Source organism: Artemia franciscana, unplaced genomic scaffold (assembly GCF_032884065.1).
Source record: "Artemia franciscana unplaced genomic scaffold, ASM3288406v1 Scaffold_1627, whole genome shotgun sequence".
Lineage (NCBI taxonomy): Eukaryota > Metazoa > Arthropoda > Branchiopoda > Anostraca > Artemiidae > Artemia > Artemia franciscana.
In genome coordinates this window covers 56732-71120 of record NW_027062892.1, presented here as the reverse complement: position 1 = coordinate 71120, position 14389 = coordinate 56732, and the positions used below count along the sequence as shown (strand labels likewise).

Genomic DNA, 14389 nt, shown 5'->3' with positions numbered 1-14389 from the left:
TGTAGTTGTGTCCCTGTGTCCCGGTCTTCATTTATATTCCCTGTGTCCCGGTCGTGATTTGTGTCCGGGTGTCCCAGTCTGTAATTTCTCTTTGAGGTTCTCGGTCGTCACTTATATTCCCTCTGTCTCGGTCTAATGACGTCACCGTCAAAGCAAAAATGACGACAACTAATTTGATGACGTCAGTCAACACAGAAACATGACGTCACCTGATCCACAGACAGACAGACAGACAACTTATTTTTATATAGATAGATAGATAGATATATATATAGATAGAAGATATATATATATATATATATATATATATATATATATATATATATATATATATATATATATATATATATATATCTGTATTCACGGGTGGGACACAGGGACACAACTGCAATGGCGCGTAACTTATAAGGCGCGTAACGACTTACGCGGGGGGAAGGGGGGTTGAGGGGGCGCGAAGCGCCCCCATCAACTAGGTGTTGCTAGTCTTCATAAAAAAGCTAGTCTTCTATAAAAACTGAAGATTGTTCTTACTGCTCTTCGATCCTATTATAGCTGCTTCCTCTTCCCCTTTGAAAAATTTGCCGTCCTCTACCTCTGCTGAAGTCTCCAGTACCTCCCCCCCTGGCAAAGGAATCTCTTACATCGGCGGTGTGGGAACCTCTTCTATTATAGCTGTCTCTCACTCTCTCATTCTCGCTACCTACGTTGCTACTATAGCTATTTGCTCTTCCTCTATTGAATTCTCCATTTGTTCTGCCTCTATCTGCGAAGCTATTCACTTTGGTATCGTAGGAATCTCCCTTGAATTCAGCATGAATTTTAGCGTAACTTGCAATGCCTTTATATGGCTCATAGCTACTCCCTCTACCTCTGCCTCTGTTTAAATATGGCCTTCCACTGCCACTGTTGAATTCTTTTCTTTCGCTGCTTCTGCTAAACTCTGACCTTCCCCGGACTTGGTTAAAATTACTCCTTCCTCTACCTCCGTTAAAATGAGACGTCCCTCTACCTCTGCTAAAGTCCGAACGTCCCTTGCCTCTAACCTCATCATACTCGCTGTCTCTATTTCTGTTAGGGCGAAAGGCTTGATCTCTACCTCTGTTTATGCCGCGTATGTACCCCATCCCTTGGCTGTCACTATTTGTACCACCTCTGCCTCTGTAAGGGTTACTTACCTTTTCAGGATAGTTTCGCTTTTTTCCCAGAAAGCTTTCTAAATCTTTACGAGGATTTGTCTTCAGTAGATGATCTTGATCATGCTGATCTTGAATGCTGATCTTCTGATTTGGGATATTTTTCTGTTTGCCTTTCTCCAATGGATCGATTCTTTTAGCTGAAGTTTCATTTTCCTTTTTGTTATTACATCCACTTATTTTTCTATCTTCAGCCTCTTGACCAACTATTGTGATACTTTTACCTGTCTCATTGGGTACTTCATCTGTATTAGAGTCAACAGAAGTCGGCTTATTCGTCCTTCTCCTTCGACGTCTACGCCTTTTGGTTCTTTCTGTGTTTTGACTATCTTTTGCTGCAGACTGGCTTAAGTCATTGCGTTGTTTGTCATCATTTTCAGAATTGTGTACGTTATTAACTGCTATTTCCGTGTTGTCACCATCTTTTGCTGCAGACTGGCTTACGGCGTTGCGTTGTTTGTCATCATTCTCAGAATTGTGTATGTTACTAACTACTATTTCTGTGTTTTCACTATCTTTTGTTACAGACTGGCTTACGTCGCTACGTTGTTTGTCATCATTCTCACAATTATGTACGTTAATAACTGCTGTTTCTTCGCCAAGAGTTTTTATATCCTGTTCAGTGACACTTTGTACTCCTGTTGTATCTGGCAATTCTCTACAAACATCAGTGGCATCACCTTTGGCTTCCTTCAAAATACTAGTTCCTTCAAATTCCATATTTAAACGCTTTGTAAGAGAAGAATTGAGTCTTATGAAGAGTAATTGTTAAATGACGGCCAAATGATGAAGAACTGTAAGTGTGTTTTCTTTATTATTATACTAATCAAAGCTCTGAAAACCAAAATCTGTAGCTAATAACAATCAAATCATTTTGCTCTTTTTAACTTTTGGTATTACAGAAAACTTTAGGAGATAATCTTAGAAAAACCTGCACCAAGAAAATATAATGATGTGATTTGTCAATCGATCTTGTCAATGACGTTTGACTAAGTATAATAACATCAAGTTTCAACAGGCTGGTGAAAAAAAAATATCGCCTAAATCACCCAATATGGTTTAATCCCTCCCTGTGGCTTTGTTTGGTTAAATTCTTCTATCTTGCTCCAAGAATAGAATAAAACTCGGTATAATACTCGGAAAAATAGGATTCTGTGTTTTGTTTGGTTTCCCGCCATTTTTCTTGAGGGGTTCTTAAGTACTGTTGAACATTGAAACTTAAAATCGCGCCACCCCAACACCTAGTTGGAGGGGGCGCTTCGCGCAACCCCCCCCCAAGCCCCCCCCCCGCGCGCGTAAGTCGTTACGCGCTATATTAGTTACGCGCCATTGTAGTTGTGTCCCTGTGTCCCACCCGTGAATACAGATATATATATATATATATATATATATATATATATATATATATATATATATATATATATATATATATATATATATATATATATATATATATATATATCTATATATATAAAAATAAGTTGTCTGTGTGCGGATCTGTGGATCTGTGGATCAGGTGACGTCATGTTTGTTCGCATATGACGTCTGAATTATTTCACACTAATACAAAAGAAGAAAAAAACTAAAAAAGGTAAAAACTACAAAAAAACTAAAAAGAAAAAAAAACTAAAAAAGCTAAAAAACTAAAAAAAAACTAAAAAAAGGTAAAAATCTAATAACTAAAAAAAAACTGAAAAAAATAAAAAAAGGCAAAAACTACAAAAAAAATAAAAACTAATAAAAAAACTAAAAAAGCTAAAAAACTAAAAAAACTAAAAAAAACTAAAAAAAGGTAAAAAACTAAAAAAAACTAAAAACTAAAAAAGAAAAAAACTAAAAAAAAGGAAAAAACTGAAAAATAAAAGAGAAAAAGAAAACTAAAAAAATATGAATAAATATATATAAAAATAAGTTGTTTGTGGGTTATGTCTGTCTGTCTGTCTGTCGAGTGACGTCGTGTTTGTCCGCATATGACGTCTGAATTATTTCACACTAATACAAAAGAAGAAAAAAAACTAAAAAAGGTAAAAACTACAAAAAAAACTAAAAAGAAAAAAAACTAAAAAAGCTAAATAACTAAAAAAAACTAAAAAAAAGGTAAAAAACTAAAAACTAAAAAAAACTGAAAAAACTAAAAAAAGGCAAAAACTAAAAAAAAACTAAAAACTAATAAAAAAACTAAAAAAGCTAAAAAACTAAAAAAACTAAAAAAACTAAAAAAAGGTAAAAAACAAAAAAAAAACTAAAAACTAAAAAAGAAAAAACTAAAAAAAAGGAAAAAACTGAAAAATAAGAGAAAAAGAAAACTAAAAAAAATATTAATAAATATAAAAAATATAAATATAAATATAATATAAATTAGCAATCAACAAAGCACCGAGACACAAATGACGACCGGGACACAGGGAGTATAAATGACGACCAGGACATAAGTAAAAAAAAAACTAAAAAAACTAAAAAAATGGTAAAAACTACAAAAAAACTAAAAACTAATAAAAAAACTAAAAAATCTAAAAATCTAAATAAACTAAAAAAGAAAAAAAAGAAAAAAGGAAAAAAATAAAGGAGAAAAACAAAACTAAAAAACGAATGTATATACAGACCGGGACACCGGGATACAAATGACGACCGGGACACAGGGAATATAAATGACAACCGGGACACAGGGACACAACTACAATGGGGACGCCGGGGGGCACAGGGGGATATAAATGACGACCGGGACACCGGGACACAAGGAATATAAATGACGCCCGGGACATTCAAAGAGAAATTACAGACTGGAACACCGGGACACAAATGACGACCGGGACACAGGGAATATAAATGACGACCGGGACACAGGGACATAACTACAAAGGGGACGCCGGGGTGCACAGGGGGATATATAAATGACGATGGCGACTCAGGGAATGGTCGATTAGCAATCACCATCAACAAAGCTCAAGGGCAATCATTAGAATCATGAGGTATAGATCTGAATACGGATTGTTTTCCCATGGACCATTATATGTTGCATGTTCAAGAGTCGGTAAACCTGACAATCTATTTATATGCACAGACAATGGGACAGCAAAGAATGTTGTATATTCGCAAGTTTTACGTAGTTAAAAACATATATATATATATATATATATATATATATATATATATATATATATATATATATATATATATATATATATATATATATATATATATATATATATATATATATATACTAGCTGTTGGGGTGGCGCTTCGCGCCACCCCAACACCTAGTTGGTGGGGGCGCTTCGCGCCCCCCCCAAGCCCCCCCGCGCGCGTAAGTCGTTACGCGCCATTGTAGTTGTGTCCCTATGTCCCACCTGTGAATATAGATAGATATATATATATGGTTTTAACTACGTAAAACTTGCGAATATACAACATTCTTTGCTGTCCCATTGTCTTTGCATATAAATAGATTGTCAGGTTTACCGACTCTTGAACATGCAACATATAATGGTCCATGGGAAAACAATCTGTATTCAGATCTATACCTCATGATTCTAATGATTGCCCTTGAGCTTTGTTGATGGTGATTGCTAATCGACCATTCCCTGTCCCGGTGTCCCGGTCGTCATTTACATCCCCCTGTTTCCCCCGGTGTCCCCGTTGTAGTTGTGTCCCTGTGTCCCGGTCGTCATTTATATTCCCTGTGTCCCGGGTCCCGGTCGTCATTTGTATCCCGGTGTCCCGGTCTGTATATACATTCGTTTTTTAGTTTTGTTTTTCTCCTTTATTTTTTTCCTTTTTTTTTTCTTTTTTAGCTTATTTAGATTTTTAGATTTTTTAAGTTTTTTTATTAGTTTTTAGTTTTTTTTTCTTTTTAGTTTTTTTGTCCCGGTCGTCATTTATATCCCCCTGTTTCCCCCGGTGTCCCCGTTGTAGTTGTGTCCCTGTGTCCCGGTCGTCATTTATATTCCCTGTGTCCCGGTCGTCATTTGTATCCCGGTGTACCGGAGTTGTGTCCCTGTGTCCCGGTCGTCATTTATATTCCCTGTGTCCCGGGTCCCGGTCGTCATTTGTATCCCGGTGTCCCGGTCTGTATATACATTCGTTTTTTAGTTTTGTTTCTCTCCTTTATTTTTTTCCTTTTTTTTTCTTTTTTAGCTTATTTAGATTTTTAGATTTTTTAGTTTTTTTATTAGTTTTTAGTTTTTTTTTCTTTTTAGTTTTTTTGTCCCGGTCGTCATTTTTTTTTAGTTTTTTACCTTTTTTTAGTTTTTTTAGTTTTTTTTAGTTTTTTAGCTTTTTTATTTTTTTTATTAGTTTTTAGTTTTTTTGTAGTTTTTGCCTTTTTTTTAGTTTTTTTAGTTTTTTAGCTTTTTTATTAGTTTTTAGTTTTTTTTGTTGTTTTTGCCTTTTTTTAGTTTTTTTAGTTTTTTAGCTTTTTTATTTTTTTTATTAGTTTTTAGTTTTTTTTGTAGTTTTTGCCTTTTTTTTCTCTTTGAGTGTCGTCATTTATTAGTTTTTTCCTTTTTTTTTTAGTTTTTTATTGGTTTTTACCTTTATTTTAGCTTATTTTTCAGTTTTTTCCTTTTTTTTAGTTTTTTTTATTTTTTATTTTTTTTAGTTTTTTACCTTTTTTTAGTTTTTTTAGTTTTTTAGCTTTTTTACTTTTTTTATTAGTTTTTAGTTTTTTTTGTAGTTTTTGCCTTTTTTTAGTTTTTTCAGTTTTTTTTTTAGTTTTTTATTGGTTTTTACCTTTATAGTTTTTTTAGTTTTTTAGCTTTTTTATTTTTTTTATTAGTTTTTAGTTTTTTTTGTAGTTTTTGCCTTTTTTTAGTTTTTTCAGTTTTGACGTCACCTGATCCAGTTTTTTCAGGTGACGTCACCTGACACATCCATCCATCCATCCACAGACAACTTATTTTTATATATATAGATAGATAGATATCTATATTTATAAAAATAAGTTGTCTGTCTGTTACGCTAGATTATATCTTCTATATATTTAAAAGAAAACAAACTAGAATGTAAAAACTGGAAATTGCATAAATATTTCGAAATATTTTGACAATAGATTAAAGTAATTCGAAAAAAGAAAAATGGTAAATACTAAAAAAAAACTAAAAAGAAAAAACTAAAAAAAAAAAATTAAAAATTAAAAAAATTAAAAAAAGAAAAAAACCTAAAAAGAAAAAACGTAAAAAAATAAAAAAGATAAAAAAATAAAAAAAAACTAAAAAAAGCTAAAAAACTAAAAAAAAAAGAAAAAACTAAAAAAAACAACTGGGAATTGCACAAATATTTCAATATATTTTGACAATAGATTAAAGTAATTCGAAAACCTTAAAACAGATACCCCAAATTTTGAGGTTTAATATAAATTGTTGGAGCTTTAGTATGTTTGGCACGTAAAGATTTTACCAAGTGTCAATGTTAGAATGAACATTGACAAATTGAAGAAAACAAATCAATAAAAAGAAAAAACTAAAAAAAAGAAAAAACTAAAAAAGAAAAAAAAACTAAAGAAGAAACTGTATCTATATATATAAAAATCTATATATATAAAAATAAGTTGTCTGTCTTTTATGTCTGTTACACTATGTCTGTTACACCAGATTATATCTTATCTATATATAAAAATAAGTTGTATGTATTTTTGTATTGAGGGTTTGCATATGACGTCTGAAAAATAAAGAAGAAAAAGAAAACTGAAAAAAGAAAAATGGTAAAAAACTAAAAAAAAAACTAAAAAGAAAAAATTAAAAAAAAAACTAAAAAATAAAAAAAAAATTAAAAAAAGAAAAAAACTTAAAAAGAAAAAATGTAAAAAAAAATAAAAAAATAAAAAGGTAAAAAACTAAAAGGAAAAAAAAACTAAAAAAAGCTAAACAACTAAAAAAAGAAAAAACTAAAAAGAACTGGGAATTGCAAAAATATTTCAATATATTTTGACAAAAGATTAAGGTAATTCGAAAACCTCAAAACAGATACCCAAAATTTGAGGTTTATTATAAATTGTTGGAGCTTTATCTTGCTTGGCACGTAAAGATTTTTTCAAATGTCAATGTTAGAATGAACATTGACAAATTGAAGAAAACAAATCAATAAAAAGAAGAAACGTAAAACTTGCGAATATACAACATTCTTTGCTGTCCCATTGTCTTTACATATAAATAGATTGTCAGGTTTACCGACTCTTGAACATGCAACATATAATGGTCCATGGGAAAACAATCTGTATTCAGATCTATACCTCATGATTCTAATGATTGCCCTTGAGCTTTGTTGATGGTGATTGCTAATCGACCATTCCCTGTCCCGGTGTCCCGGTCGTCATTTACATCCCCCTGTTTCCCCCGGTGTCCCCGTTGTAGTTGTGTCCCTGTGTCCCGGTCGTCATTTATATTCCCTGTGTCCCGGGTCCCGGTCGTCATTTGTATCCCGGTGTCCCGGTCTGTATATACATTCGTTTTTTAGTTTTGTTTTTCTCCTTTATTTTTTTCCTTTTTTTTTCTTTTTTAGCTTATTTAGATTTTTAGATTTTTTAGTTTTTTTATTAGTTTTTAGTTTTTTTTTCTTTTTAGTTTTTTTGTCCCGGTCGTCATTTATATCCCCCTGTTTCCCCCGGTGTCCCCGTTGTAGTTGTGTCCCTGTGTCCCGGTCGTCATTTATATTCCCTGTGTCCCGGTCGTCATTTGTATCCCGGTGTACCGGAGTTGTGTCCCTGTGTCCCGGTCGTCATTTATATTCCCTGTGTCCCGGGTCCCGGTCGTCATTTGTATCCCGGTGTCCCGGTCTGTATATACATTCGTTTTTTAGTTTTGTTTTTCTCCTTTATTTTTTTCCTTTTTTTTTCTTTTTTAGCTTATTTAGATTTTTAGATTTTTTAGTTTTTTTATTAGTTTTTAGTTTTTTTTTCTTTTTAGTTTTTTTGTCCCGGTCGTCATTTATATCCCCCTGTTTCCCCCGGGTCGTCATTTATACTCCCTGTGTCCCGGTGCTTTGTTGATTGCTAATCGAACATTCCTTTTGTCCTGGTCGCTTTCTCTTTGAGTGTCGTCATTTATTTTTTTCTTTTTTAGTTCTTTTAGTTTTTACCTTTTTTAGTTTTTTTTAGTTTTTAGTTTTTTCAGTTTTTTACCTTTTTTTAGTTTTTTTAGTTTTTTTTAGTTTTTTAGCTTTTTTATTTTTTTTATTAGTTTTTAGTTTTTTTGTAGTTTTTGCCTTTTTTTTAGTTTTTTTAGTTTTTTAGCTTTTTTATTAGTTTTTAGTTTTTTTTGTAGTTTTTGCCTTTTTTTAGTTTTTTTAGTTTTTTAGCTTTTTTATTTTTTTTATTAGTTTTTAGTTTTTTTTGTAGTTTTTGCCTTTTTTTTCTCTTTGAGTGTCGTCATTTATTAGTTTTTTCCTTTTTTTTTTTAGTTTTTTATTGGTTTTTACCTTTATTTTAGCTTATTTTTCAGTTTTTTCCTTTTTTTTAGTTTTTTTTATTTTTTATTTTTTTTAGTTTTTTACCTTTTTTTAGTTTTTTTAGTTTTTTAGCTTTTTTACTTTTTTTATTAGTTTTTAGTTTTTTTTGTAGTTTTTGCCTTTTTTTAGTTTTTTCAGTTTTTTTTTTAGTTTTTTATTGGTTTTTACCTTTATAGTTTTTTTAGTTTTTTAGCTTTTTTATTTTTTTTATTAGTTTTTAGTTTTTTTTGTAGTTTTTGCCTTTTTTTAGTTTTTTCAGTTTTGACGTCACCTGATCCAGTTTTTTCAGGTGACGTCACCTGACACATCCATCCATCCATCCACAGACAACTTATTTTTATATATATAGATAGATATATCTATATTCACAGGTGGGACATAGGGACACAACTACAATGGCGCGTAACTATTATGGCGCGTAACGACTTACGCGCGCGGGGGGGCTTGGGGGGGCGCGAAGCGCCCCCACCAACTAGGTGTTGGGGTGGCGCGAAGCGCCACCCCAACAGCTAGTATAAAAATAAGTTGTCTGTTTGTGGATCTGTGAATGGATCAGGTGACGTCATGTTTGTTCGCATATGACGTCTGAATTATTTCACACTAATACAAAAGAAGAAAAAAACTAAAAAAGGTAAAAACTACAAAAAAAACTAAAAAGAAAAAAAAACTAAAAAAGCTAAAAAACTAAAAAAAACTAAAAAAAGGTAAAAATCTAATAACTAAAAAAAACTGAAAAAAATAAAAAAAGGCAAAAACTACAAAAAAAATAAAAACTAATAAAAAAACTAAAAAAGCTAAAAAACTAAAAAAACTAAAAAAAACTAAAAAAAGGTAAAAAACTAAAAAAAACTAAAAACTAAAAAAGAAAAAAACTAAAAAAAAGAAAAAAACTGAAAAATAAAAGAGAAAAAGAAAACTAAAAAAATGTGAATACATATATATAAAAATAAGTTGCTTGTGGGTTATGTCTGTCTGTCTGTCTGTCGAGTGACGTCGTGTTTGTCCGCATATGACGTCTGAATTATTTCACACTAATACAAAAGAAGAAAAAAAACTAAAAAAGGTAAAAACTACAAAAAAACTAAAAAGAAAAAAAACTAAAAAAGCTAAAAAACTAAAAAAAAACTAAAAAAAGGTAAAAAACTAAAAACTAAAAAAAACTGAAAAAACTAAAAAAAGGCAAAAACTAAAAAAAAACTAAAAACTAATAAAAAAACTAAAAAAGCTAAAAAACTAAAAAAACTAAAAAAACTAAAAAAAGGTAAAAAACTAAAAAAAACTAAAAACTAAAAAAGAAAAAACTAAAAAAAAGGAAAAAACTGAAAAATAAGAGAAAAAGAAAACTAAAAAAATATTAATAAATATAAAAAATATAAATATAAATCTATATATATAAAAATAAGTTGTCTGTCCGTTACGCCAGATTATATCTTAAATATATATAAAAATGAAACTAAACTGAAAAGCAAACTGAAACTAAAAATGTAGAAACTGGTAATTGCATAAATATTTCTATATATTTTGACAATAGATTAAAGTAATTCGAAAACCTTATAACAGATATTTATAATTTTGAGTTTTATTATAAATTGTCGAGTGTTTGCATGCTTGGTGCGTAAAATTTTTTTCTAACATCAATGTTAGAATGAACACTGAAAAATTGAAAAACATTGAAAAAGGTAGAATGTTACCAAAAAGCAAAACCAGGCTTGCGGTTCAAAGAGAAATGGCCAGATTAAGAATGTGCAATTTACGTCAACGAAGGCGTGTCGAGGAACTACCAGAGCAACGCGAAACCAGACTTGCTTCTGAAAGAGAAAGTAAAAAAAGAAGGCGTGCCGAGGAATCAAAAGAACAGCAGGAAAACAGGCTTGAGGCTGATAGAGAAAGTAAGAAAAGAAAGCGTGCCGAGGAATCAGAGCAATCTGAAAGTTATCACACAGGGATTGTTCGAATAGAAATTACAGACCGGGACACTCAAAGAGAAATTACAAACTGGGATACCGGGACACAAATGACGACCGGGATACAGGGAATATTAATGACGACCGGGACACAGGGACACATCATTAGAATAATGAGGTATAGATCTGAATACGGATTGTTTTTCCCATGGACAATTATATGTTGCATGTTCAAGAGTCAGTAAACCTGACAATCTATTTATATGTACAGACAATGGGACAGCGAAGAATGTTGTATATTCGCATGTTTAACTAAGTTGTCTGTGGATCTGTGGATCAGGTGACGATCCACAAAAAAGGTAAAAAACTAAAAACTAAAAAAAAAAACTGAAAAAACTAAAAAAAGGCAAAAACTACAAAAAAAACTAAAAACTAATAAAAAAATAAAAAAGCTAAAAAACTAAAAAAACTAAAAAATCTAAAAAACTAAAAAAACTAAAAACTAAAAAAAAAAACTTAAAAAAAGGAAAAAACTGAAAAATAGAAGAGAAAAAGAAAACTAATAAAATTAAGAATAAAATAAAAAAAATAAAAAAGATAAAAACTAAAAAAAAGTAAAAAGAAAAAACGAAAAAAACTAAAAAAGCTAAAAAAAAGGTAAAAACCAATAAAAAACTAAAAAGAAAAAAAGGAAAAAAAAACTAAAAAAACAAAAAACTAAAAAAAAACTTAAAAAAAAGGAAAAAACTGAAAAATAGAAGAGAAAAAGAAAACTAATAAAATTAAGAATAAAAATGAAAAAAAATAAAAAAGATAGACTAAAAAAAAGTAAAAAGAAAAAACGAAAAAAACTAAAAAAGCTAAAAAAAAAAGGTAAAAACCAATAAAAAACTAAAAAGAAAAAAAGGAAAAAAAACTAAAAAAAATTTTCATCTAAAAAACTAAAAAAAACTAAAAAAGGTAAAAACTAAAAGAACTAAAAAAGAAAAAAAAAACTAAAAAAAGGAAAAAAACTGAAAAATAAAGGAGAAACAATCTAAATAAATGACGACACTCAAAGAGAAAGCGACCGAGACAAAAGGAATGTTCGATTAGCAATCAACAAAGCACCGGGACACAGGGAGTATAAATGACGACGATCGGGACACAGGGACATAACTACAAAGGGGACGCCGGGGCGCACAGGGGGATATATAAATGAATAAAATTAAGAATAAAATAAAAAAAAAATAAAAAAGATAAAAACTAAAAAAAGGAAAAAGAAAAAACGAAAAAAAATTAAAAAAGCTAAAAAAAGGTAAAAACCAATAAAAAACTAAAAAGAAAAAAAGGAAAAAAAAACTAAAAAAACTAAAAACTAAAAAATAAACTTAAAAAAAGGAAAAAACTGAAAAATAGAAGAGAAAAAGAAAACTAATAAAATTAAGAATAAAAATAAAAAAAATAAAAAAGATAAAAACTAAAAAAAAAGTAAAAAGAAAAAACGAAAAAAACTAAAAAAGCTAAAAAAAAGGTAAAAACCAATAAAAAACTAAAAAGAAAAAAAGAAAAAAACTAAAAAAAAGTTTCATCTAAAAAACTAAAAAAAACCTAAAAAAGGTAAAAACTAAAAGAACTAAAAAAGAAAAAAAACTAAAAAAAGGAAAAAAACTGAAAAATAAAGGAGAAACAATCTAAATAAATGACGACACTCAAAGAGAAAGCGACCGGGACAAAAGAAATGTTCGATTAGCAATCAACAAAGCACCGGGACACAGGGAGTATAAATGACGACGACCGGGACACAGGGACATAACTACAAAGGGGACGCCGGGGTGCACAGGGGGATATATAAATGACGATGGCGACTCAGGGAATGGTTGATTCACAGGTGGGACATAGGGACACAACTACAATGGCGCGTAACTAATATGGCGCGTAACGACTTACGCGCGCGGGGGGGCTTGGGGGGGCGCGAAGCGCCCCCACCAACTAGGTGTTCGGGTGGCGCGAAGCGCCACCCCAACAGCTAGTATAATATAAATTAGCAATCAACAAAGCACCGAGACACAAATGACGACCAGGACACAGGGAGTATAAATGACGACCAGGACATAAGTAAAAAAAAAAACTAAAAAAACTAAAAAAATGGTAAAAACTAAAAAAAAACTAAAAACTAATAAAAAAACTAAAAAATCTAAAAATCTAAATAAACTAAAAAAGAAAAAAAAGAAAAAAGGAAAAAAATAAAGGAGAAAAACAAAACTAAAAAACGAATGTATATACAGACCGGGACACCGGGATACAAATGACGACCGGGACACAGGGAATATAAATGACGACCGGGACACAGGGACACAACTACAATGGGGACGCCGGGGGGCACAGGGGGATATAAATGACGACCGAGACACCGGGACACAAGGAATATAAATGACGCCCGGGACACTCAAAGAGAAATCACAGACTGGAACACCGGGACACAAATGACGACCGGGACACAGGGAATATAAATGACGACCGGGACACAGGGACATAACTACAAAGGGGACGCCGGGGTGCACAGGGGGATATATAAATGACGATGGCGACTCAGGGAATGGTCGATTAGCAATCACCATCAACAAAGCTCAAGGGCAATCATTAGAATCATGAGGTATAGATCTGAATACGGATTGTTTTCCCATGGACAATTATATGTTGCATGTTCAAGAGTCGGTAATTCTGACAATCTAAATAAATGACGACACTCAAAGAGAAAGCGACCGGGACAAAAGGAATGTTCGATTAGCAATCAACAAAGCACCGGGACACAGGGAGTATAAATGACGACCAGGACATAAGTAAAAAAAACTAAAAAAACTAAAAAAAAAGGTAAAAACTACAAAAAAACTAAAAAGAAAAAATATATAAAATACGATGGATATATAAATGACGATGGCGACTCAGGGAATGGTCGATTAGCAATCACCATCAACAAAGCTCAAGGGCAATCATTAGAATCATGAGGTATAGATCTGAATACGGATTGTTTTCCCATGGACCATTATATGTTGCATGTTCAAGAGTCGGTAAACCTGACAATCTATTTATATGGACAGACAATGTGACAGCAAAGAATGTTGTATATTCGCAAGTTTTACGTAGTTAAAAACATATATCTATATATATAAAAATAAGTTGTCTGTGGATGGATGGATGGATGGATGTGTGGATGGATGTGTCAGGTGACGTCACCTGAAAAAACTGGATCAGGTGACGTCAAAACTGAAAAAACTAAAAAAAGGCAAAAACTACAAAAAAAACTAAAAACTAATAAAAAAAATAAAAAAGCTAAAAAACTAAAAAAACTATAAAGGTAAAAACCAATAAAAAACTAAAAAAAAAACTGAAAAAACTAAAAAAAGGCAAAAACTACAAAAAAAAACTAAAAACTAATAAAAAAAGTAAAAAAGCTAAAAAACTAAAAAAACTAAAAAAACTAAAAAAAGGTAAAAAACTAAAAAAAATAAAAAATAAAAAAAAACTAAAAAAAAGGAAAAAACTGAAAAATAAGCTAAAATAAAGGTAAAAACCAATAAAAAACTAAAAAAAAAAGGAAAAAACTAATAAATGACGACACTCAAAGAGAAAGCGACCAGGACAAAAAACTAAAAAAAAAGGCAAAAACTACAAAAAAACTAAAAACTAATAAAAAAAATAAAAAAGCTAAAAAACTAAAAAAACTAAAAAAAGGTAAAAAACTAAAAAAACTAAAAACTAAAAAAAAACTAAAAAAGGTAAAAACTAAAAGAACTAAAAAAGAAAAAAATAAATGACGACACTCAAAGAGAAAGCGACCAGGACAAAAGGAATGTTCGATTAGCAATCAAC

General features: G+C 30.7%; 1 protein-coding gene across 1 annotated transcript; it reads right to left on the bottom strand.

Moving 5' to 3' along the window:
• Nucleotides 1–527: 527 nt before the first annotated feature.
• LOC136042628 (uncharacterized protein DDB_G0283697-like) lies at nucleotides 528–1913 on the bottom strand. Its single transcript, XM_065727593.1, has one exon. It carries the CDS (start codon nucleotides 1911–1913, stop codon nucleotides 528–530), a length of 1386 nt encoding a protein of 461 aa, XP_065583665.1.
• Nucleotides 1914–14389: the final 12476 nt, after the last annotated feature.